Source organism: Bufo bufo, chromosome 2 (genome assembly GCF_905171765.1).
Source record: "Bufo bufo chromosome 2, aBufBuf1.1, whole genome shotgun sequence".
NCBI lineage: Eukaryota > Metazoa > Chordata > Amphibia > Anura > Bufonidae > Bufo > Bufo bufo.
The window spans coordinates 667,731,974-667,758,722 of record NC_053390.1 but is presented as its reverse complement, the minus strand read 5'-3'; the positions used below and the strand labels follow the sequence as shown (position 1 = coordinate 667,758,722).

The window sequence follows — 26,749 nt, the reverse complement described above, 5'->3', positions numbered from 1 at the left end:
GGGATAAATAGATGATGGGAGAGATCTCTGTACTGACCCCTGATATATTTATACATAGTAATTAGATCTACTCTCAGTCATCTTTTTTCTAAAGTGAATAACCTTAATTTTAATAAGGTTTCAGAGTACTGTAGTCCCCCCATTCCAGTTATTACTGAACCCTCACCAGCTCTGCTATGTCTGCCTTGTTCACAGGAGCCCAGAACTGTACACCGTACTCCATGTGTGGTCTGACTAGTGATTTGTAAAGTGGTAGCACTATGTTCTCATCACGGGCATCTATGCCCCTTTTGATGCAACCCATTATCTTATTGGCCTTGGCAGTAGCTGCCTGACACTGGTTTCTACAGCTTAGTTTGCCCTGACCACCCTGCAATCCAGCACTGGTGGTTGTGCTTGCACACTACAAAAAAAAAGCGCCGTCCTCTCTGGTGGCTTAGACCTTGGGAGCGCATATAGGCACCCATGTGCAGCAGCTCTTGTCCTGGCCATCTCGTACCTGTGCCGCAGCGGTGGTCGTAACCCCTGGAAATGAGCAGTTTATAATGTGATGGAAAACCGTCAGCAAAAGAGGCAATATGGGCAATCACAATACATTAGTAAATGCTTTGTATAACCTTTCTCCACGTGATAAATGCCATTTGCTGAAGAGAGACAACCCCTTTAACCCATTAGAAAATGTGTGCAATACCTTTTTGCATATAGTTGAGGCTGTGGCATCCATCCCAATATACATCTGCCAAATGAATGTCGTAAGGATACCCTTCAGTTATATGATTGGCTAAGAGTCAGTATACAAGTCAGGAGATATCTCTGTCGTATATCCTGAACATGTACCCTTAATGGGGTTTTCTGAGATTTTTATACTGATGACCTTATCCTCAGGATAGGTCATCAGTATCTGATTGGTTGGAGTCAGACTCCCGGGAACCCCGCTGATCAGCTGGATGAGAAGGCACTGGGTTTTCCTGAGAGCCCCACGGTCTTCTCACAGCTTACAAAGTACAGCACCATACATTGCATAGCGGCTGTGCTTGGTATCGCGCTCAGCCCATTGACTTCAATGGGGCTAAGCTGCACCTAGGCCACATGACACATGAATGTGTCATCACTTGGCCTAGTAAAAGCAGAGAGAAGGCCATGGTGCTTACAGGGGCACCAGTGTCTTCTCAAACAGCTGATCAGTGGGGGTGCCAGGTGTCAGACCCCCATGATTAGATACTGATGACTTACGCTACATGCACACGACCGTTGTTTTGGTCCGTATCCGAGACACAGTTTTGCGGCTTGGATGCGGACCCATTCACTTCAATTGGGCCACTCAGTGTGTTGTCCGCATCCGTTGCTCCATTCCGCGGTCCTCCAAAAAATATAACCTGTCCTATTCTTGTCCATTTTGTAGACAAGAATAGGCAGTTATATTAAAGGCTGTCGGTGCCGTTCCGCAAATTGCGGAACGCACACGGACGCCATCCGTGTTTTGTGGATCCGCAATTTGCGGACCGCAAAAGACACAACAATCGTGTGCATGTAGCCTTATCCTGAGGATAGGCCATCAGTATCAACATTTCAGAAAACCCATTAAAATCTTATGTCAGCAATTTAAGGCTACTTTCACACTGGCGTTTTAATTTCCGTTTGTGAGATCCGTTTCAGGGCTCTCACAAGCAGTCCAAAACAGATCAGTTTGGTCCTAATGCATTCTGAATGCATAAGGATCCGTTCAGACTGCATCAGTTTGCCTCCGTTCCGCTCTGGAGGCGGACATCAAAACGCTGCTTGCAGCATTTTGGTGTCCGCCTGACAATGCGGAGGCAAACGGATCCATCCCCCATTTACTTACATTATGTGTCAGCACAGATCCGTCTTGGCTATGTTAAAGATAATACAAAAGTATTCCGTTCTGAATGGATGCATGCGGTTGAATTATCGGTGTGGATCCGTCTGTGCAGATCCATGACAGATCCGCACCAAACGTGAGTATGAAAGTAGCCTAAGAAGGTGACGTGTTAAAACTGGGTCAGTGAAAAATGGCTCCATGAATGTCCATCCATGGACACGGCAGGTCTGCAGAGCAGTTCTTCTTTCTGGCTCACAGAATGGGGCTCTAAGTGGATTACTCCTCTCCACGATGTCCATGTGCCCTAAAGTTGGTCAACCCCTTTATCAACACCCTCATTTTACCAAATGTTTAATTACCACAGTCTCATATTATCCACATTTCTTCTGGCTCATTCAGTCTAGAAATATCTCCAGGCAAAGCCAATGACTTTCGTTCTCTTACCACATACATTACCGTGAAGACACTGTAGAGTATATTAACAGAATAGATCCAATGACCTGTTCTATAAAATAGTTTATTCGGGTTCGTGTTTGTTCATAGCGCCTTTCAGCTTCCTAAATGTGGTCAAACACACAAGATCAGTAAAGAGCCATCGCTTGTGAAACCCTCATAAACATGCAGGATCACTCCAGACAAGCATGTTTATACCAGTGGTAGGACTAATCTCCCTGGAGAACAAAAGTCCTGGCAACCCGACCTGCCCATCCTTCTTTTACTACAAAATCAAACAAGGCAGGGGAGGCGGAACAGACTGAAACTGCTAACTAAATAAATAAAGTATATATATATATATATATATATATATATATATATATATATATATATATATATATAGCAAAATATGGCAGCACTATGGACTAATATATATATAGAGAGAGAGAGAGAGAGAGAGAGAGAGATAGGATAGGTCATTAATATCAGATCAGCGGGGTGCTGTCGCACTTGCAGTGGCCGTGCAGTGTAATTACAACTGCTTGTCCCATTCACTTGAATAGGACGGAGCAGTCTAATTATACTGGGATGTCTCTACAAGCGAGATGATGCGCAGGTAACTTTGAAGTAAAAAGAGTGTAGGTTGGCTTGGGTGACGGGAGTGAGATAGTTTGTTAATACCTCTGAACTTCACAACCCCATGAAGATGCAGTGTAATATCAATATATTATAATAAATGCAGGCAGCATGTTATAGAGTAGGAGGTGTGTGGAAAAAGATTAAATATAAATAATACATTATTCACTTAATTTCCTGCTGATTCGGGGCTTTGAAGTCAAGGAGGAGGTCCTATCAGTGATTGACAGCTGTGTGCACAGTCATAGAAGGAAGGCTGTTAATCACTGATAGGACTGTCTCCCCGACTTCAAAGCTTTGTAGAATCTTTTCTATATATCAATCTGCTCAGCTCCTCCTGCTCTACAATATGCTGCCTGCCGCTCGGACACCATGTTCAACATGACAGGTTCCTTTTAATGGAGCTTCTGGTCGAGCATGCGCACTGCTGATCTATTCATCACTACGACACTGCTGGGACAAGTTTAGCGCTAGTACGGCCCTGTAGAGATGAATAGACAGGTGGTGTGCATGCTAGACTGATTTCAGGAGCCCCATTCTCATGATTGGTGGGGGTTCCAGAGGTCGGACCCAACCAATCTAGAAGTTATCTACATCCTGTGGCTAGGGGCTCCGCTAGGGACAAGAATAGGACATGTTCTATCTTTTCTGCGGGGCAACGGAACAGACATATGGATGCGAACAGCACGCGATGGAACGGGCATGGAAACAAAATACGTTTGTGTGCATGAGGCCTTAGGCTGAGCTGACACTTCAGTTGTTTGGTCAGTTATTTCCATCAGTTAGGGCCGCAATGCACGGGCACTTACCGTGGGGCAGCCGCATGTGGATCGCAGACCTATTCACTTGAATGGGGTCCGCGATCCACATCAGACGGTCCGCACCGCAAAAAAGTAATGCATGCACTACTTTTTAGCGGTGCGGAGGCACGGCCAGAACCACCACGGAAGCACTTTGTAGTGCTTCCGTAGGGTTCCGACCCGTGCTTCCACACCGCATCTCCGGGTTTGCAGACCTATTCATGCGCGGTGCACATGGCCGGTAGTAGTAGTAGTAAAGCCTACACAGAGATAAGTATAATGGAAAGATTTCCTCCTCTTCTGTGTTTTTGACCCAAACCTGGTTTTGGCTCACAATAACTGATGGAAATAACTGAAGTGTGACCGGGTCTACATGAACATTGGCTGAACCTACTAATTTTGATGGGAACGGTCAACCTTCTAATGTGGTTCCTTTGGCTCTCAAGAAATATTAGCTGCTATAGCAGCTTATTCCCCTCTACTTATTGACAACACATGCAAGCTAAGCCGAGCCAAATGTGCAGGTGTTTGTCAGAGGGCTGTAAGAAATAGCTTCCAGTGATTCGATTAAGTGTTCAGACTACAACTACATAAAGTGAACGGGCACCTTTATTATACAGCTCATGCACAAAGCCCAGCTAATTAATCTTTTCTAACTATATATCACTGCACCGGTTTCCCAGAATGCCCTGACAGTTGTAGGCAACAGGCTAGAGACTACTGCTTTGCAGCATGCTTCCTCTAGACCAGTGTTTCCCAACCAGCGTGCCTCCAGCTGTTGCAAAACTACAACCCCCAGCATGCCCGGACTGCATTTGGCTGTGCGGGCATGCTGGGAGGTGTAGTTTTTCAACAGCTGGAGGAACACTGGTTGGGAAACATTGCTCTAGACAAGACAGCATGTTCAAATAATAGATCCACTTTAAAGGGTTTATCTCATTAATATGAAAAATGAATTCAGACATCATACAGTACATGACGATCCCTTTCTAACAAAGCTAGAACCAGCCCTGTACCTCACATGGATCCAGAGATCTCCACATTCATTGCTCTGCTAGATTTATATCAAGCTGACAGCTCAAAGGGAGTGTCTTATCTGCTGCAGCTCAGGGGGCATGTCCATGCTCTCCCTATCACAGCTCAGGGGGCGTGTCCATGCTCTCCCTATCACAGCTCAGGGAGTGTCTTATCTGCTGCAGCTCAGGGGGCGTGTCCATGCTCTCCCTATCACAGCTCAGGGAGTGTCTTATCTGCTGCAGCTCAGGGGCGTGTCCATGCTCTCCCTATCACAGCTCAGGGAGTGTCTTATCTGCTGCAGCTCAGGGAGTGTCTTATCTGCTGCAGCTCAGGGGCGTGTCCATGCTCTCCCTATCACGGCTCAGAAGGCAGTTGAAGGATGAAACTGAGCATGTGCAGCCATCTCAGTGAGCAGGACAAGGAAATAAGAAAAAAAAACAAAGAGCACGTGTCGCTATACAGATACATTTCATTGAATAGCTCAGTATCCAAATATTTAATTACATGTAATTATAAACCTATTTAGATCAAGGTGCTGGTTTGAAAACTGTAGAATATTTTTTGTGGGAACAACCCCTTAGAGAAAAAGATTCAAGTTATGAAGGCCTGATAAGAACATTAAAGGGGTTCGCCAGAACTTAAGTATTGATGACCTATCCTTAGGATAGGTTATAAATATCAGATCTGTGGGGGTCCAACTCTGTAATGACTCTGGCACTGGAAATACACAGCTTCATCCACTGTGAGGTGGCTGTGCCTGGGTATTTCAGTACTACCCTCATCAAAACTTTTCAGAGAATTTAATACTGATGACCTATCCTTTGGATAGGCCATCAGTATCTGATCGGTGGGGTCTGACATCCGGTTGAGAAGGCACAGGCAGTGGAGGTCCGACACCTGTTGAGAAGGCACCGGCACTCCTGTGAGCTCTGCAGACTTCTCTCTGCTTTTACTAGGCTGAGTGACAACAAATTCATGGAGCAGCTCAGCCCTATTCGAATGAATGGGGCTGAGGGCGATACAAAGCACAGCCGCTATACAATGTACTGCGCTGTACTTGGTGAGCTTCAAGAAGGCAGCAGCTCTGGTGCCTTCTAAAAAGCAGCTGATTGGCTGGGGGTGTCAGACCCCCCACGATCAGATACTGATGACTTATCCAGAAATCTCAGAAACCCCTTTTAAAAAGTGTCACTGAACTTACAAAAAACTTTTGCTATGTCACAACAACGTATCAAAGGTTTTGATCGGTGGGGTTCTGAGTTCTGAGAATGAGGAGAGTGAAGTGCTCACATAGCGTGCTCACTGCAGGAGACAATCAAAATGGGCCCATAAACTTTGTATTGAACCCGTCTCCTGCAGTGAGGACAGAGTGCGTTACGAGAGCACTTCTCTCTCCTCGTTCTAACGATCGGTGAGCGTCTCAGCTCTGAGACCTCCACCGACCAAAAGCTTTTATATGTCGTTACGACGCCAATTTTTTTTTTATGCGTTCAATGACATATTAAGCCTCAGAGAATGCCTTTAAGCAGTTATGTGATGTGAAAACGGCTTATCTTTTAGACAGGTTTTATGTAGTAGATCAGTTAGTATTTTGCACTTCACCAAACTGTGGTATACACTATACCCTGCATATTGAGACTTGGAAAGGACACTGTCAATGAGACCACCGACTGGTACACTCGCAGACAGTATAGTTACTACAGAGCATCTCGGTGGTAGTACCAGCGCTCTATTCATCTTGCCCTACACACTTTTAGAATGAACACCAGGGCAGCAATCAGAGACTTCTTTGTTAAATCACTGCTGACGAAGGGCGAAGGCTTCATGTAATGGAGGACTGACAAAAGACACACTGTTCTCAAGAGATTTATAGATAGCAAGAGAGCAAGTCTGAGGAAAAGGTGTTCCTGGCTACACAAATAACATTTGTATTATTCAGCATTCAATGCTATAGTCAAAGTGCTGGTGCCACATTGCCTCTCCACTAAACAGAAGAAAAAGTCCTAGGTACCCTGGAAAAAGGCTGATGGACATTCAACCAAATGTCGATGACATTTATAGCCCGAAGAAGTTAAAACCTTACTATGTTACCCCTGAACATGCGTTTTCCATGAGCCGCCAGGGATCATGCTGCCAGTTATTCGTTGAACACTATGTGAAATGCCCAGAATTTATAGCTTTCACTGGGTCCCACAAGAAAACTATTCAAAAGAGACAAGCAATTTGCTTTGGAGTCACTAGTGCTAAATAAAGCGAGAAAAAGTCAATAATAAATCATTCCCACGTTAGGTTACATGTGTATATCGACACAGGAGCGACCCACTGCACACAGACATTGTAATTTATGGGAGGTCTGTTGTATCATAACTCAACGGTTGGCATAATGTCCATAAATATCATACAACCTGAAAATGTTCCATCCCTCAAGCCAAAGCCCCAGAGGGTGGAAGTAAATACGGCAAACAGTTATTTATGGCTACAGCCCATTAACCCGCCATTAGGTGCTTTACAACACCCTGCGCCTGGAATAATAGGACACTTCATAGACATGCCTTGATTTGACAGTGACAGAATTTACGGTGAAAATATCAGCCAATGTGCGAGACATAAAATACACCCATATTTCACTATGTATAAGACCACAGTTCACACTTGCATTCAGAGATCCTTCAGGAGACTTTCCAGAATGTTTTTATATAAAAAATAACAGTTTGCAGCAATATTCTTGCCATTAAAATACAAGACACCCCCCCCCCCCAAAAAAAAAAAATTAAAGGGGTTGTCCAGGTTCAGAGCTGAACCCGGACATACCTCCATTTACACCCCGGCATCCCCCCTGACTTTGCCCTGCGTACGGGCTCTTTTGTTTACAAATCACACACTACCGGGCGAAAGCTTCCGCCCAGCAGTGTGTTCAGTGCTTTAGCGCTGCCTTAGCCGTTTTACTGGCTAGGGCAGCGCTAAAGCCCGCTCATCAGTGCCGGTAACGTCAACAGGCTTCCTGGCAGCCCCATGGAGAGCCTGGTAAGTCAACGGATCTCCAAAAAATGCCTTTGCCCTGCGGGATTTAGCACAGAGCAAAGGAGAGCATTGAAGTATGAACTGCTCTGATGATCAAGTCAGAGGGGCTGCCTGGGTGAAAATGGAGGTATGTCCGGGTTCAGCTCTGAACCCGGACAACCCCTTTAATGAGGTGTACCAGCGTCCAAATGGAGCAGTCACATGAAGTCACCCAGCAGTTATAAAGCACCAATATAACTTTGTACATAGAATACAACAAGCTCTCACACGTACACTAAACCATGATCATTACATGATAGCACTCCGGGAGGCAGCAGGAACACGCCGGGAAGATATCCCTCTCATATTATTTTCTATTTCCACTTTTGTTTAATTCTTCCCCTTAAACTAAAAATAATTAAAGGGTCACCAAGTTTTCAAAAACTTTGGATATGTCAAAGACGCAACAGAAAGTCTATAGTCCCTGTGAGGAGAGACAGCATGACATGCAAGCGGTTCACTCTCCTTGTCATGGCAAACGTGGGTGTCTCAGCACTAAGACCCCCACCGATCAAAACCTTTGAGCAGTCTTTATCACATATAAAAAGTTTTGTGAAAACTCAGTGACCCTTTAAGGCCTCATTCACACTTCAGTGTTTGATCAGTGATTTTCATCAGTGCTTGTGAGCCAAAACCAGGAGCAGGTCACAAACACATTATGGTAGGAAATCTTTCCATTCTATCTTATCTCTGTGTAGACTCGACTTCTGAGTTTGGCTCACAATCACTGATGCAAATCACTGATTGAAAACTGAATGAAATAGTGAACACTGAATGAATTAGTCTAGTTTCACACTAGCGTTCGACATCTGCGGCAGGCTGTCTGGGTTTTGTACTGCCAGACGCTACCGGATACTTGTCGGCCCAATTAACTATAATGTGGACCGGCGGAAATCCAGCTGCTACCCGGTAAATATGCTAAGAATAGGCCAGACTAAAGCAGCTGCACATATATTTGTGGGGTTGCGGCCGGATCTTCGCCAGACCCCATTATAGTCAATGGGGCTAGACGCAAAGCAGTAGCTTCTGGTAGTGTCGGAAATCTGGCAGACTGTTTTTTGACAGAACAGCCTGCTGGATCTAAAAGTGCAAGTCTGAAACCAGCTTTAGACCACAAAGGGTTCTGAAGATTTTACAAGTGATGGCCTATCCCACATCCTGCACCCCTGCCATCAGCTTTTCTTCTCCGGAAGTTAGCGCCAGAGCTGGTTACTGAAGCGCTGCCGTCATTGAGATGAATGGGAGCAGCGCTGCAGTAACCAGCATCTAATAACACTTGAGGGAAGTAACAGAATCCCTAATGATATATGGTATATGATGAAATGCAAAGAAATGTGGTGCAATCTGCAGGCAGCATGTTATAGAGGAGGAGGAGGAGGAGGAGAGCAGATTGATATATAGTTTGTGGGAAAAGATTCAGCAAAACTTGTAATGCATACATTTATGTCTTTGCTCTTTCTGAGTTCATTTGTACACAGGGCCTATCTCCATATACAAACTTAAGGTGCATTTACACCTTGCAATGAGCAGCAGAAGTGTTACTTCTTGACAGTCGGCTGCTTGTTCAGTGAAGGAGACCGGGGCATATAAATGCAGCAATCTCCTCCACAGTATGAGGATGAGGGATTGCTATTGCAATCGCTCGTCTTTATGCAGCTGCATCGTTTCTGGGCAGCAGATCGCTGTTTAGACCGCGCGATCTGCACAGACACGATAATTTGTGTATCTGCACTATTATTTCACCCGATGAATGAGCGTTTTTCTAGATCATTGGGTAATGGGTGGCACGTTTAGACAGGTAGATTGTATGGAACGAAGGTAAGCAGGAACGTTCGTTCCCAATAATCCGCCTGAATATGAGGCCATGTAAATCCACCTTTATGAATCACCGATAACATTCCTCCGTGTACAACTATCAGCAACTGACTACTATCAGCAGCTACCTCTCTATACACATTTAGGCCCCATTCACATGATCATATTTTTGCTCTTCATCCGACCCGCATTTTATGCGGATTGGATGCGGATCTATTTATTTCAATCGGGGCGCAAAAAAGGCGGACAGCACACCATTTGCTGTCCACATCCATATGTCCATTCCGCAGCCCCGCAAAAAAGATAGAACACGTCCTATTGTCCGTTTGAGGTCAAGAATAGGCAATTTTACAATGGGTTCGCAAAATAATCAGATGCAACACGGACATCACTTGGATGTCATCTGTACTTTTTGCGGACAGCAAAATACATGCGGTCGTGTGAATGCACCCTTACACAGAGAATACCATCAATCACTGATTCCACCTCTCCCTGTACAAGTGAGATCAGAAATAGCAGAGATTTAGGCTAGGACTACACAGCGACATATGCAGTGCGACACCATTGATTATTATAAATAGTGTTGCAAAACTTTTCTGCGACAAGAACTCACGTGATACATGTTGCCGTGTAGCCCTGGCCTTAGGCCTCATGCACACAAACGTATTTTGTTTCCGTGTCAGTTCCATTTTTTATTTTTTTTTGCGGATAGGATGTGGACCCATTCATTTCAATGGGTCCGCAAAAAATGCGGACAGCACACCGTGTGCTATCCACATCCGTAGTCCATTCTGTTGGCCTGCAAAAAAGATAGAACATGCCCATAGGCATTTTTACAATGGATCCACAAAAAAAAAACGGATGCCATACGGACCGCAAAACAGATACGGTCGTGTGCATGTAGCCTTAAATGTAAAAAATTACTGGACCGTGTTTCATGGTGGACATTCCTTTTATCTCCGCAGATGGAGATTGCCAATGTGAGCATGCTTGGGCGCAGGAAAGTACAATTCATTAGCTAAGGCCTCTTTGACATCTAGGTTTAGAGCTCTCCGGCAGGCTGTTGCATCAGAGTACAACCTGACGGAGCTCTCTGGATCTGGCACAGCAAGATGTTACCGCGCACCCCCAGCCCGCACTGAGCCATAATGGGATCCGGCGAAGATCCATCTGCTACCCGGCAAATATGTTGGGATTAGGCCAGACAAAAACTGCTTCACGCAGAGGTTTTTGTCCAGCTGAATCCCGGTATATTTGCCAGATGCCATTATAGTCAATCGGGGTAGGCGGGCATGCGGTAACATTCGGCTATGCCGTATCCAGAGAGCTCCAACAGGTTGTTCTCTGCCGCAACAGCCTGCCGGAGAGCTCTAGAAGATGCCAAACAGGCTGTAGCTTATGAGTTGCGAGCAGCAGTTTTTGCCAGATAGTGTCCGGATATTTGTCAGATCCCATTATAGTCAATGGGGACCGGCGGGCAAGCGGTAACATCTGGCTGTGCCGGATCCAGCGAGCCCTAATGCAGATGTGAAACTAGCCAAAGCAGAATATTGAAAAAGAGGGGGCATGCACTGGAAGACCGTGCACAGTTAGAGAGAATCTGTCACCTCTCCTGGCATACTCCCGTTTCTAGAACTCCATGTCGTTCCTCTGGTATTCCTCTAACAAATGTGTAGATATGTTGTCAACTGTGTGTTAGTTGAGGGTGTGTCTTAACCAGCGACATTGCTGAACAAGTGCCAAAATATAGAGAGGCGCAGGATACACCTCAAGGACAAGAAGAATGGTAACAGCCAGTTATAAATTTCTAGAAGAACAGAGGAACAGTACAACACAGAATTCTAAGAAAACATACCCCAGAATTGTTATATTATGGGGAACTCAGGTATGTTAGCAGAGATGATAGATCCTTCTACAATTAGAGGGTCAAATTAAATATCAACATCCCGTTCGCTTTCTTTTCTGGAAGCACAGTGGTGTTTTTAAATAAAATATGTTGTAAGTTCTTGAGCTGACCTCATGTCTGGCGTCAGTACCAGGTAAACATGGGCAGATGCCAGGGCTCACTGAGCTTGGCAGCACATAGCATGTTCTACACTTGGTTGGCGCAGGATGGGGTAGACATGGCCTCCATTTAGAGTCTACATACATGGAGCCGGCCCTGTCTGTCATCATTCTACTCAGTAAAGGTAACAAAAATGGCCATAGCTACAAGTCCTACACCTTTTTTTTTTTAAAGCAAAGAGCTCCAAAGCTACATAAAGATGAGATTCATGCGGCCGGAAACTTTACCTCTCAGACTTTGGGAAGGATGGGGGAAGAGCCTTTATGGGAGATCTAATGGCAACCATATTGCCTGTCACCTGGATTTCCTACAAACAGATACAACTATAAGACTATGCTATAGGTCTATGTTGTGCAGAGCCACAATCACATGGTAAACCACACCAATTCTCCTAACCCAGATCTGTTTCCAGACATAGATGCCAATCCCATACCAAAATGTCTAGGTAGATGATCGCCCCTGTCCAGACAGCCTGCAGATTTCCAGCCCACCAGTGTGGACCTCATTTGAAGAGTTTGATGTTCTGCCTGTCTACGCGTTTCAGCAAACATAGGGATTACTGTGTGACAAAAGTGGCGCTGACTCATGGGATCAATTATAATTCAGGAGAACAGGCTTAATTAACCCTTGTGCTACCAAGAGCCTTAGCCGATTACATCTGAAATCACGCCATTACTTGCACTGCATTTATCACGACAGAGGTTAGAGCCGGGGTATCGAGAAGCTAGGGTGGAAATTAAAAGTGTAAATGAAGCAGAATTAAGTGCATTTCCAGGCAGAGGGAATATGGATATGGGCATCCAGGCGGCATAAAACATGTCATTTTACCCTCACCCACAATTCTCCTCCTTGGTGGGGGGAGTTTCTATTACAAACCGGCAACTTTTTATTAAATGGATTATAAACGCAATCGAAAGGAAAAAGCAGAGTATATGGAAAGAGAGGAGGAGACAGACTGGAGAGAATCGGAGGTTTCATCTGTAGGGGGGCACATGGAGGACATCAGTCTGATAAATCTAGGAACAAAGCTGACTCTAGTGGAGAGGAAATACCAGTTTCTTAGATATCAATTAAAGACTGAAAATGATGGGCAGAAAGCAACAAATCCCATAATATACTGAATATATATATGTTTGTACTGAATATACTGTATGTCCATACTTCTATACAATGATACAGGAAAATATTGGGGGAATAGGACGGCCTTTGGGCTCTTCTGTTGCTAAGGAAACACTTGAAATAAGTAAAAGCTCCCAATCAACACGTACCATCTGCTGTCACTCGACGCCTACCAGTGTAAAGCTGAATTTCACAGCACCGAGGCATCAAGGAAAAAAAAAAAGCCACATAAAACGAGGCGATCAAGTTCTGATTTATGAAATTCCACAGGCAAATACTCGTACTCACATAGTGCTTCTCCTGCTGGCCCATAATTCCATGGCTAGATGAGAACGCAAGAGGTTTCATAATGAGGTAACACGGGCCCGCATGAATTTAAACATGGTGTGCAAATTTCTGAAGGATGACGGGAACCACATCCACGGACATGCAGGAAAACGCAGGCAAGAGCAACCACCTCAACAGCATCCGAGGCAAAGGGATAACGGATGAGCTGGGAAGCACGGCGAGGTTCATCAGCTCCGAATGCAGCAAAGCAGTCCTCACCACAGCATCCGTCTCCATGTTTCACAATGCCGGGAGCCCCAGCATCTCTGAATGCAAAGTGACTAATGAAATCTTATCCATCCAGCATTCTTTCAGAGAAGCGAGACCATAGCCGAAACTGAAGAATAGGAGGAAAAGAAGAGGAGGAGAAGGAGGAGGAGGGGGAGGATTGGAAGTGGCGGGGGTGAGGGGTGAAGAGAGGAAAAAAAAAAAGGAAAGGGAAAAAAAATGGCTGACCGCCCACAGAGTCCTTTCCAAAAGGCTTAATATTGGATTGGATTAATCCGAATAGGAGACAGCCCTAAAGTGAGCAGCTGAGCACTGCAACATTACATAGTGTGGTAGCAGCTAATGCATGTATGTATGTGTGTGTGCATGGGAGGGGGCCCAGGGCGTGCTGAAGGACCTCCTCCCTGGATGCTAACGATGCGGTCTGATCACTGACCAGTGGGCTCTGCTACGCTCAGCTAACCAAGTTTGCACAATGAATCATAGCAGGGTGACATTGACAGACGTTTCATTTCATGATCGGCATCCCTCTCAAATCCAACAAGCGCATCTCTACCCCAAAGAGTCTCTCGCATTCCTGCAACGCACAGACACACAGACACTATCCCCCTCCTCGCCAATACGCCAATATAATGACATTATTGTGCTTACTTTGGAGGACCATGGCTGCAGGCAGTTGGCATAGCAACGCACAAGGAAAGCCATTTCCTGGGTAGCGAGAAGGCTTCCTTTTCTAAATAAGAAATAAATTCCTCTTAGGAAGGGATCGGCATTGCTGCTTCCTGCCGAGAAAAACAAGTGACTGCAGTGTGTTCTGCTAACCTGCACAGAACGTGCGGGGCGAGTGATGGAACAGTATTCTCCCCTTAGTGTCTTCTCTCCTCATATTCTGAAATATTCAACTCACATGAAAGGCGCATTCCTCCAGAATCGCCCCCTCACGCTCTTAACTCTTTCAGCTCTTCAAGGTAGCAAAAATGGACAAGTCAGATAACCAGTGGCAGCCTCCGATCTGTGTTACAGCAGCTTTTAGAGGGAGGGATTCCTAGGAACGCAGGCTTCGAGTCAGTCCAATGAAGTCAAGGTAATGAGTAGAACCAAGTGAGAAATCCTCCAAAAAGGTGCTCGCACTCAATAATCCTCCCCCCCCCCCCCCCCTCCAAAATGAAGAGTGTGGCACACCCATGCTCTGACACTGCATTGGCACAGTCTGGGATGTCTAATTCCTTCCAGCCTGCCATCGCTATGGCTACCCTTCGGCAGTTAAAAGGCTCTTACCTTGCTGCCCTCACCTCTGACTCACGCCCACAGACCCACAGATAAAAGATCTCTCATGAAATACCCAGCAGCATGGCAGTGTGGGTGAGTGGCAAAGGAGGTTAGCCAGGCTACACAACATCTTCCTCCTGCTATGGAGCTGAACAGGGCCCTTCTTGTTAATTAGGATTATGCTACCAAGCATGAAGGCGTTGTACCTTCCACCTACATCCTTGTCATCAGAGAGCTTTTATGTGCCTGTGATGCCTCATAAAGAGGACATACCAACAGGACAGGGCAGCAGCAAGCGTGTACCAGACATAAGGCACATTGTGATGTAAAGCGCATCTGCAGAAATATAGGACAAAATAACTACAAAATCGGAAAAATTAAGGGAATATAGTGGTCACTAGTGAAGTTTTGCTTCTTATAATTCATCGGTGGCCACAATGTCCTCCAAGGCCTCACAACCGCGTTTTCCGTCCGCAACAGATACGCATTTTTTGTGGACTGCACAAAGACCCATTCATTTCTATGGGGAGGCAAAAAAATGCAGACAGATTTCATCCGTGTGGCTGTGCCACAAATTATAGAACATGTCCTATTCTTGTCCGGATGCACACAGATATGGTTGAGTGCTTGAGACCTGAGCTACAGACAGACATGGGGCAGCTAAATGGTTGGCTCTCCAAGTCCTCCTTATGGTACCACAAAACAGATATGGTTGAGTGCTTGAGACCTGAGCTACAGACAGACATGGGGCAGCTAAACGGTTGGCTCTCCAAGTCCTCCTTATGGTACACAGGGAGCATGATATTGGTAAAGTGGTATATAGGAACACTCACACCTGAGATTTTAGGATTTGAGCAGCGCAAGGCTTCATGCACATGACCGTATTTTGTATCTGTGTCCAATCCGTAATTTTTGAAGATTGCACATGAACCCATTAATTTCTATGGGTCCACAAAAAAGCCTGATTCATGTGCTGTCCGCAAATTATAGAACAGGTCCTATTCCTGTCCATATTGAAGATAAGAATAACGGAAGGTGTCCCTATTTTGTGGATCCATGATACAAAAACCTCACTATAAATTTGTCATTAATAAAAGACACCAGAATAACACGTTCTGAGGTTTCCACCCAACACAGCAGGCTCTGGTGTAAATGTAGGCTCTGTTCATGTCTCCATTCACAATGCAGTACCAGATCCATAGTAAAACATACCACCAGCAGCCAACAGACCCCCTTGACTTATTACAGGATCTGCTGGGTTCCATTAAGGTTTATGTCAATTTGAAAAAGAAATAGAGTCTTTAACATAAACGTGAACACAGTCTAGAAGAGAGGAGAAGCCAATGCCAGACACCTCTGGCGACACCTTATCTCCTGAAAGAACAAAATAATTTTACAAAAACATCAACTGACCCTATCGTTCACCAACATTATATATCAGGAGAGAGCCCATGGTTCTTCATACAACCTAGATTGTCAACCGATGCTGCTAACAAAATGAGGGTTTAGGATGACCATCACTAATTTAGGCCTTTAAAGGGGTTGTACAAGAATGGTGGGAGTTCTGGCAAACCTCCCCCCCAACTTGGCTGGACCTGTAAAGGGAATCATAGTTACCTACTTCCCGCCACTGGTTACCGGCTCCTATTCCTCTCAGCCTGCGATATTTAGCTGGGCTCCCTCTCTAAGAACATCTGATTTGACATCGCCTGCAGCCAATCGCTGCCCGTAGCAGTGACTGGATTCCCTTGCGTCATGTGACCATATGTCATGATGTAAGGGTAGCCAGTCACCACTGTGGCCAGTGATTGGCTGCAGGCAATGTCAAATCAGATGTTCTCAGCGAGTTCAGTGGAGCATCGCAGGGCAGGAGGAAAAGGAGCATGAGCCGGCGCCGGGAATCGGGTAAGGAAGCTTCCCTTTACAGGTTGGGCCAAGTTCAGCAACTCCACCCCACCCATTCTTGCACAACCCCTTTAAGGCCCATTGATGTGGTTAGAAAATTTGCCCATAGAAACCTATCTAAAACAGGATTGACTGGCACTCATTTACTTTCATTTACACCGACTAATCAAGGAATCTTCGGCACCATGTTTGGTTGATAGTCCCCATACCTATCCTTATTATGGGCAGCGCATCCACAGTTTACACAAGAGGCTGTGCGGCCACCAAACGTTGATTTTTATGTCAGCGTAAAATATGAGATCATCGACAAAGGAACATTGGTTGAAGTTTACATGGGTCACTGGTCTAGAACATTCATATGAACAATACAAGAATAAAATACAATCAGTTTAGGCCTGTTTGACACTGCCATTATACCGGCAGCGGCATATTTTTCAAGTAGCAGCAGGATCTCTGCCAGACCCCCATTACAGCCAGTAGGGGCCAGCATGCATTGCTGTAACATCCAGCGATGACGGATCTAGACAGCTCCAGAAGGCTGTTCTCTGCCTAGCCTCATAATTGCAGTGTGAAACAGACCTAAAAACCAAAATGTAACGTGAGCAAAAACAATTAAAAGGTGAATGAACAGTAAAAGACCCATGAGTAACATATCTAACTTGTCAAGTAGACCATACAAACATGATAGAAGGAACAGGAAAGAGCAGGGTGGTACACAGAGCAAAATCATTTGCTGATGTCATAAAATCATTTTTTTCTAGAAAGGGCACTTAGATATTGGTATTGCAGTTATTGTTCCCACCAGCAATCCAATAAGGCTGCCACCTCATGTAAGAAAATGTAGGGTAAATAATACTTAGTACTCATTAGTTTAATGATGTAGACACGTATGAATGAACCAACACATATATAGAATAGGCAAATATATAATCAAAGGTTGACCTGTTGGAAGTGAACGGACAACCCCCACAACAGCATAAATCAAGTGTATTTAAATGATGTGCCTTAAAGGGAACCTGTCACCGGGATTTTGTGTATAGAGCTGAGGACATGGGTTGCTGGATGGCCGCTAGCACATCTGCAATACCCAGTCCCCATAGCTCTGTGTGCTTTTATTGTGTAAAAAAAACGATTTGATACATATGCAAATTAACCTGAGATGAGTCCTGTCCCTGACTCATCTCACGTACAGGACTCATCTCAGGTTAATTTGCATATATATCAAATCGGTTTTTTTTCACAATAAAAGCACACAGAGCTATGGGGACTGGCTATTGTGGATGTGCTAGCGGCCATCTAGCAACCCATGTCCTCAGCTCTATACACAAAATCCTGGTGACAGGTTCACTTTAATCATAACTTTTACAGAAATTCTCTAGGTCCTTCTGAGCAGATCCAAACAATGAATAAACCATTGGACCTTCAGATATTCCAAAGCACCAGTTGTAACGGACAGGGCTAAGGGAAACTGAATAACGCGTCCGGAAAAATTAAGTAAATTCAACAAAAACGCCATGTAATAGTACAAAAATCAAGTACTTTCTCCACACCAACTCAATTCTAATGGATCCCTTTCAAATGGCCCCTAAGGCTTGGTTTCCACCTGGCATCTGAGAGCTGGTAGCATGGCAGAGCCAAACCAAAGGGGTGTGCTGTCAATTGCCACGGTTTCTCGACAGCTACAGGAGAAACGCGATTACAAGCTTTATCTGGGCTTGCCACCCAATGTTAACAGAGATTCAAGTTCTGCAAATCTACCAAATCTGCCAAGAAGAAAAGGACTCTTGATCTAGAACACTTCAACTTTTCTTAGTTGTAGAGAACTGAACATCGATGATAGTTCACATCCAGAAAAGTTCCTCCTTTCCTACAGCAAAACCGTTTTTTTCTTAAAATAAAAAAAGAGAAAAGCCCTAGAATTTACATTTAGTACATTCTGACAGGTAAAACATGAAATAGAAAATCTAGGGCGGTGTGTAGTATTGAGTAGCAGAGTATCCATAATTTCTGAACCTCTCACAGCTGTCAATGACAGAGCTATCTTAGAAATATTCAAACTTTTTCCTACAAATTCTAACAATATTTTTATTTGTATTTTTTTTTTTTACTGAGAATCTCGTTGATTTGCCTTGTGGTGCAGTTCTGATGCTTATAAAGCATACCACTGGCCTCCATTATAGTTACTATCCATTCTAACAGGCCAGGATGAATTACAATCCTATGGAAGACATATTGGTTCCTACACCCCAAGGACAGATTGAAATAGCTAGATAAAAATTTGAGGGACCAAAACAGAACAATGCAAGACCTAATATTTTCTGGTGTTGATGTGTTAGGGGTAGATATAACTTATTAGCTATCAAATTCATGGAGGACTATGCAAACGACATGTAGGAGAAAAGGAGCTAAAGTCAGAATGGTTGGTTTTATCATCCACAGAGAAATACCGCCGCCATTGAGAAAGACAAGCACATTACTACCCATGTAATAACGCTAGGAGTTCGGGTTATTTAAAGCCATGGCACGCACAAGTAAAACGGTGCAGGCCCTAAACTGGTGGTCGATGTCCACTGAGGTAGTAAGAAGGACCACCTAGACACAGGCATCCGTGTGCTGCTGTATGGTGCTCCATATGACACCTCTTTATGGAGCCAATATACAGAACTAATGCTTTCAGAGTAGTCCTGTTATACGCCATCTGATGGAGCATATGCAATGGGTGTAAAAAACTAATTATATTTACCTCGGCATGAAATCAGAGGCATACAGCTGTGCAGTAACGGCATGCATAATAGTACTGCACCAGTATAAATAGTCCGATATACATGTCCTTACTAACTCAGAGAAGATGTGCTTGGGAGTGAAATTATTACCCTTGTACCTGACCACTCAAGACAATGTGACTAACCCATATTTATGTGACGCTGATCAAGACAGGTAAGACTGGCCATCCAACGAAAAAAAAATTAGCACCTCCCCTGGGAGATCAGACCGCTGGGAAACCCTTGTGATCCAAAGAATGAGGTGTCCCTGATCCCCTTTCTGAAGCTGTAGTGTGCATATTGGTCCACTGCCCCATTCAATTCCTTGGGCCTGACGGAACTCTACCCTGTCTTATCAGCCACATAGAGGTGAATGGAGGAAGACTCTCGGGCCCCTTCTCCCTAGGATTGCAGGGGTTCCAGCAGTCAGACCCCCACAATCTGTTATTTTTGTGGGATAACTCCGTATCAGAGATTATTATTTTTTTTATAGAGTAGATATTGTAGATAGACAGGTACCGCAGACAGATATCGTCCATAGTCGCTCTAGACAGATATCGTCCATAGTCGCTCTAGACAGATATCGTCCATAGTCGCTCTAGACAGATATCGTCCATAGTCGCTCTAGACAGATATCGTACATAGTCGCTCTAGACAGATATCGTCCATAGTCGCTCTAGACAGATATCGTCCATAGTCGCTCTAGACAGATATCGTCCATAGTCACTCTAGATAGATATCGTCCATAGTCACTCTAGATAGATATCGTCCATAGTCACTCTAGATAGATATCGTCCATAGTCACTCTAGATAGATATCGTCCATAGTCACTCTAGATAGATATCGTCCATAGTCACTCTAGATAGATATCGTCCATAGTCACTCTAGATAGATATCGTCCATAGTCACTCTAGATAGATATCGTCCATAGTCACTCTAGATAGATATCGTCCATAGTCACTCTAGATAGATATCGTCCATAGTCACTCTAGATAGATATCGTCCATAGTCACTCTAGATAGATATCGTCCATAGTCACTCTAGATAGATATCGTCCATAGTCACTCTAGATAGATATCGTCCATAGTCACTCTAGATAGATATCGTCCATAGTCACTCTAGATAGATATCGTACATAGTCACTCTAGATAGATATCGTCCATAGTCACTCTAGATAGATATCGTACATAGTCTCTAGATAGATATCGTACATAGTCTCTAGATAGATATCGTACATAGTCACTCTAGATAGATATCGTAGGTAGGCATTGTAGATAGATATTGTAGGTAGTCACTGTATATCAATAGCTAGCTAGATGGATAGATAGAGAGAGATGGAGGTGTGTAATTGTATATTAAGAAAGATGCCAATTATGACATCAAACGCGGCTCTCTGCTCAAGACAAGTGAAAAGAACAGTGAATCCCTGAAGACTACTGTGCTCTGCAGTAAGGATGATGCAACTTGTAAAAATAGACTTGTAGCAGCAGAGCCAGAGACTGGTACAGCTCTGCACACTGCCGGTCAGAAGACCCGCATACACAGCACGCCTGGTCTTTCCAGATTTTTTTTGTCATGAAGCTTAGTAAAGCCACTTCATGGAGTAAGGAAAGACGTCAATGGCTCCCCCTCCTAGGAGTAGGTTCACCTAGACAGCAGTAATCACACTGATCGCTTTCTCTCGAGGGGTCACTTCAAAAAAATTAGAAAATTCTAAAATCAATTTGCAGTACAGTATGTGATCAGAATATTCAGTAAGACGGAGCAAATGAGAAATTCAAAAAAAAGCTATTTATATAATGGTTACCCTGAAGACAGAGCAGCCAGCCAAGAAAAAGCTGTATTAACCTCTTAGTGACCACCCATACCCCTTTTTAAGGCGGTCATAGGAGTGGTTAAACACAATGGAAATGTTTTCGTTCTTCCATTTCATCATTTATCGTTGGTTCAATTGCACAGACTTCGATTTCTTGCTCGAGAACTGTTCTGGGTGCCACCGAAGTACCGTCCGTTCAGACCCAATAACTGGAAATGACCACCTTGTGAAATCAGAATCCTACAATGAATGTTCTGCAGAAGCGTGCCATGATGAGCTTCTTCACAGGTTTTCACTTCACTTTCCACATCAAACTAGGTTAATTTTCCTTGAATATTTCAGTGTGGAGCCTGCAGTGGAGCGTTCACATGGCAACCTCTGCCGTGTAAAGTGCCCCACCCAGCCTGGCATCACAGCTATTAATTCACTGCAGAGCCGAGTGATCCGCCAAATAAAAATAACCCTCCCGGTCTCACAGGTCCAGTGCTTGGAGAACTCCGCCGCCACCGTCATGGATCAGTAGGACCAGAACTAGAGCTCGTTTAACCCCCTCTTCCCCAGAACCATAATGGTTATAGGTTTCCACATCATGAACATAGGCCGCACTTGCTCCGCTAGGGCAGCACTGGACCCATTACTGACAAACTACTACACACAGCAGGCCACTGGAGACTGAGAACAGATGGCACTGCCAATGACACCCTAGAAATAGTCAACCCCTATAACTGCAAGACTATAGTGACCCAGGCAAATATGCCTGACCTTATGTAAAGGTACAGTGCTTACACCCAATCACTGCATGAAACTAGGTCTACAAGGAAGTTAGGAAGAAAAAGAACAGCCCGATTTTTGGTTGGAAAACCATGGTTGTCAAGGTAAAAGGTGGTTTATGGGAAGGGGAAAGCATATAAGCAAAAAGTGGAGAAATGGCTGAGAAAAGAATCAAATTACTTAAAGGGGTTGACCACTAACTTTCCTTAATGCCCATAGACTGCATGCTGCGGTACAATATACTGCAAACAAGCCATCGGCTGGCCGTCCATGGGTTATAGAAATTGTACAGAGCCCGGCCACTCAGGCTGGCGGCTGTGGCCGGAATTACTCATGTGTCCACTTTCACTGCTACTGTCCATATTGCATCTGGATACAGCCAAGAGGTACATCACGTGACCACTGCCATTTTGCTTCCCATGGACATGGCGGCTATAGGACAACAGTATTTAGCCCACACACAGACAGGCAGTGGCGGAGGTGAAATAACAGCATGTTCACATACAGTATGGAGGTTATGAACATTTGGGAAACGTGTCCAACTCCTTTGAAGAGTAACTACTGCTTACAATTTCCCCATTAATCAACAGTGCAGAGGAAGATCAGAAACTCTGTAATCGATTGTATTAAAGAAAAACGCCTTTTTCTCCACTTATCAGGCTCCTTTCCACCTCCACCCTGTTTCCTACACTGATAACCCTGAATCTACGGATAAAAATTAAACAGGTAACAGCTGGTGCACATAGGGGTGACGGGGGAGGGGAAGAGTGGGGAGAGAGCGAGAACTGCGCTGTACTGTGGTATAATGTCCTCCGTGCTGAAGCTTCTGAGGTTTGGCTGCAGAAAGACAGAGAAGCAGGATCTCCTCTTCTCTGTGTGTGCAATGTATGAGAGACATCACAGCATCTCCACCCACTAGCTCAGGGAAAAGTGATATGCCTTCAATATCGGACATGGGATACCCTTTTAAAGGGGTTTTATCATGACCAACTGCTCCGCTAGATTATCTTCAGCCTGGCAGCTCAGGAGGTCGTGTCCTTTCTGCTGCAGCTCTCTCCCTGTAACTGCCACAGCTTCTGACAGAAAAAATGGCTGGTGGCAGTTTAAAATGAGCATGTTTGACAGGCTCAGTGAGACGGACCAAAAATAAGGAAAAGAACAAACAGCAGGTGGCGCTATACAGACACATTTTATTGAATAGCTCACTGGCTGTATTAAATTTGTAATTACATGCAGTTACAAAAGTATTCAGATCCAGGTGCTGGCATGAAAAATGTCGAATATGTTTCAACAAAAAAGTCATTCATTCTTGATCACTCAGTATTATCAGTTCAATTGTTCATCTGGACATTTATTAATAACCATACTTTACTGATTAGCGCACAGCAACCGGTACACAGCTAGGTAACTATGAGCCGCTCTGCTGGTACCGAGGGGGACAATCGCAAATCGGTCGCCAAAAGATATAACTGAAGCAAGCAAAGTTTCCTGACTTAATACAGTCAACTGGGACGCCGATCAATAGGAGCTCCTTTACAAAAACAGCTTCCAGTCAAATTACAAGGTGTGTGTATATATCTACATATGACATCTGTGTACCTAAGGAAATTTTATTTAAAATGGTCTCAGGTTAGTCTAAGGACACCCTGTTCTTTTAGGCCTCTTGCACATGAACGTGTGCACACGAACGTGTGCGGACCGTGGCTGTGCTGACCGTGGGCGAGCCATTCACTTGAATGCGGTCCGCGATCCGTCCGTTCTGTAAAAAGATAGAACAAGTTCTATCTTTTTGCGGAACGGAATGGAACCCCACGAAAGCACTCCATAGTGCTTCCGTTCTGTGCTTCCGTTCCGCACCGCATCTCCGGATTTGCGGACCCATTCAAGTGAATGGGTCCGCATCCGTGATGCGGAATGCACACGGCCGATGCCCCGTGTATTGCGGATCCGCCGTATGCGGCCCGCAATACGGGCACGGGGGACACACGGCCGTGTGAAAGAGGCCTTAATAAAGTGTATAAAATGCCGGAGCGGTCCTTTCTGACCAGACTCCGCAGGTTGACCTCCGTGTAAAAGGTCAGGACGGCTATAAAAGAGCTGTTAATATGGGTACATTTTTTTTTTACACAACTTTGGGTATAGATAACAGTGACTGTTCCCAAGACCTATTAAATCACACACACTGGTGGCGTGACCCGGGAGCGGTGCGAGCGGCTGGCAGCAACGTGTGGCTTATAAGTTATTTATACCACTGTAATCCATCACATTAGCTCACAGTGGTTTCTTGTAATTGGTAACAACCTCCTCTTTTCATGCCGGTTTTATGAGACACCCTGCCCCCTTGAGGGGTCGACACAAAGCAACCAGCCCCCTGACATCATCAGCTCTTCACATATCATTCATCTACCAAAGTGAAAAGGATAAGTGAACATACGTACCACAGAAAAGGGGAAATTCAGAATTTAAGATGCAGATTTAGGTTTATATTTCGTCATAAAATCACCATCAACTACGATTGCAGTTACTAGATTTCTGAAGAAGGGTCGTTTAGACAGGGAGTTATTCTGACTGGAGTCAGAAAGGATGTTTATTCCCCTAAAATGAGGAAATTTGGTTTGTACCACATGAGGGTTTTTTGTCTTCATCAGGATCAATTTTGCAGGATAACAGGCTGAAGGGGATGGGTGGCTGTCTTTTTTCAGCCTTATAAACTATTGGGGTCATTTATCAAACTGGTGTAAAGTAGAACTGCCTTAGTTGTCCATAGCAACCAATCAGATTCCACCTTTTATTTTGAACAAGTCCTTTGGAAAATGAAAGGAGGAATCTGATTGGTTGCTATGGGCAACTAAGCCAGTTCTACTTTACAACAGTTAGATAAATGACCCCCATATGTTAATAACTATGGCACGTGGGAAAAAAGACGCTATATGAATAATTGATATAAATGGTTCACAATTTCAGATTCATTTAGTAACATCTGGAAGTATGGAGGTTTCTGGTGCCTTCAGTCTGCGACTGGCCACACACAAGAGTATGATCGGTCAACTGATCAATGACTGCAGCCACCAGCAACATGCCAGACTAAACTGGCCAATCAGATGCACACAACACAGCGCAATAAGCTGACGCAAAGTAGAAAGTGATTGTCCAAATGTGGACAATCATTTGTGTAAAATTTTCAAACAATGGTTGCTGAAAGAGTCAAAAAATGTCCATTTTGCTCAACTGTATGTGTTTAGGTAATTAAAGGGATTGTCTCACTTCGGCAAATGGCATTTATCATGTAGAGAAAGTTACTATAAGGCACTTACTAATGGATTGTGATTGTCCATTTGCCTTCTCTGCTGGCGTCATTCATTTTACACTGCTCGTTTCCATGGTTACGACCACCCTGCAATACAGCAGCGGTGGTCATGCTTGCACGCTACAGGAAAAAGTTCCGGCCTCTGTGGTGGGCAGGAATGTGGGAGTGCGCATAGGCATGCGTGAACAGCACCTCTGGTGCCCGCCTGCACTGCAGCAGTGGCCGTAACCCCTGGATAAGAGCAGTGTATAATGTGATGGAAAAATGAATCCTACAAGCACAGGGGGCAATAAGGACAATCCCAATACCTTAGTAACTGCCTTGTATTAACTTTCCCTACATGGTAAGAGCAGTTTACTTTAGTGAGACAGACCCTTTCATTATTTTACATTGCCTTTCTTCACAAATTCTACAATTAGGGATAATAAGGACCGGTTCTGCCAGTGCTAATGCCCTAGTGCCTTATTTTTGTCTGTATTACTAGTGATCACTATCTATACCGCAGTAAAGTGGTTATCTGAGAAATAATAACAATGACCTATCAGCTGTTTCGGGGAGCTGCAGCCCTCACCTGGCAGCTTACTAAGCACAGTGACATACCCCGTATAGCACAGGGCTTGGCATTGACTGGGGCTGAGCTGCACCTAGGTCATGTGACCAATGTACGGTGACGTCACGTGGCCGAGGAAGAGGCTACAGAGCGCTTGGCCTCTTACAGGGTGCCAGACCCTCGTCAATCTGGGTAGGTCATCAATATCAATTTCCACATAACCCCTTTAATTTTTTATTGACTTGCTCTGAATCATTTTTTTATTTTATTTTTTATAACTCTACAAACTGTTGAATGTGGTTTTATACATGAAATATTTCAATTGCATTCTATAACTTGCAGAGACAATACAATATCTTCTATATAATGATATGCATAATATATATATATATATATATATATATATATTTATATTGTGTCAAAAATTCTACATTCCACAACATCTGCTACTAAGTAAAAGTAGCGCACACGATTTCTAAGGGCTCATGCACGACCATATTCTGCGTCAGTGCCGGACTCTTTTTGTGGCTTGCACACGAACCCCTACATTTCCATGGGTCTGCAAAAAGGAAGTAGTAAAACGTGTCCTATTCTTGTCCTTACTGCGGACAAGAATTAGCATTTCTAGTGACGAGCGAGAAAACTGCAGATTGCACACAACAGGCGTCTGTTTTTCGCGGATCCTTGGTTTGCAGTACGGACACAGTGGTGTGCATGAGCCCTTACAGACATGGTGAATATCACAAGCACATTGCCATGTGCTACGTGTCTGTCTTAAGTAACCATATAAAGAAATAGGATCATATATAACACACATTTTAACTCTGAAATGACATTGCATATGATTTAAATGCAGTGGAGCCAAACAGAAGTTATAAGAAACAAGGACAGAACATGTAGACATTGTCAGTATTTCTAGTTTAACTGCTGAAAGGGTTAAAAAGTATTTGAAAAGCACACACAAGATATGAAAACACCTTAAAATAAAAGTACGCCAAAACTTTGATTTAGTACTGAAAAGTGGCGC

At 44.3% G+C, this 26,749-nt stretch overlaps 1 protein-coding gene across 17 annotated transcripts in view; it reads right to left on the bottom strand.

The window, feature by feature from the left end:
* RAPGEF2 (Rap guanine nucleotide exchange factor 2) overlaps positions 1-26,749 on the bottom strand; it is a 245,467-nt gene that overhangs the window by 53,023 nt on the left and 165,695 nt on the right. The window contains exon 1 of one of the 17 annotated variants that reach the window (XM_040418622.1): positions 14,250-14,358. The exons of 15 other annotated variants lie outside the window; for them this stretch is intronic. Coding sequence is in view for 1 of the 2 variants with exons in the window: in XM_040418621.1 (XP_040274555.1) it covers positions 13,076-13,135 (60 nt within the window). In the remaining variant the exon portion in view is untranslated. Of the gene's footprint in view, positions 1-13,075; positions 13,859-14,249; positions 14,359-26,749 lie in introns of those variants that run through there. One more of the 17 variants, XM_040418621.1, reaches the window with a different exon arrangement.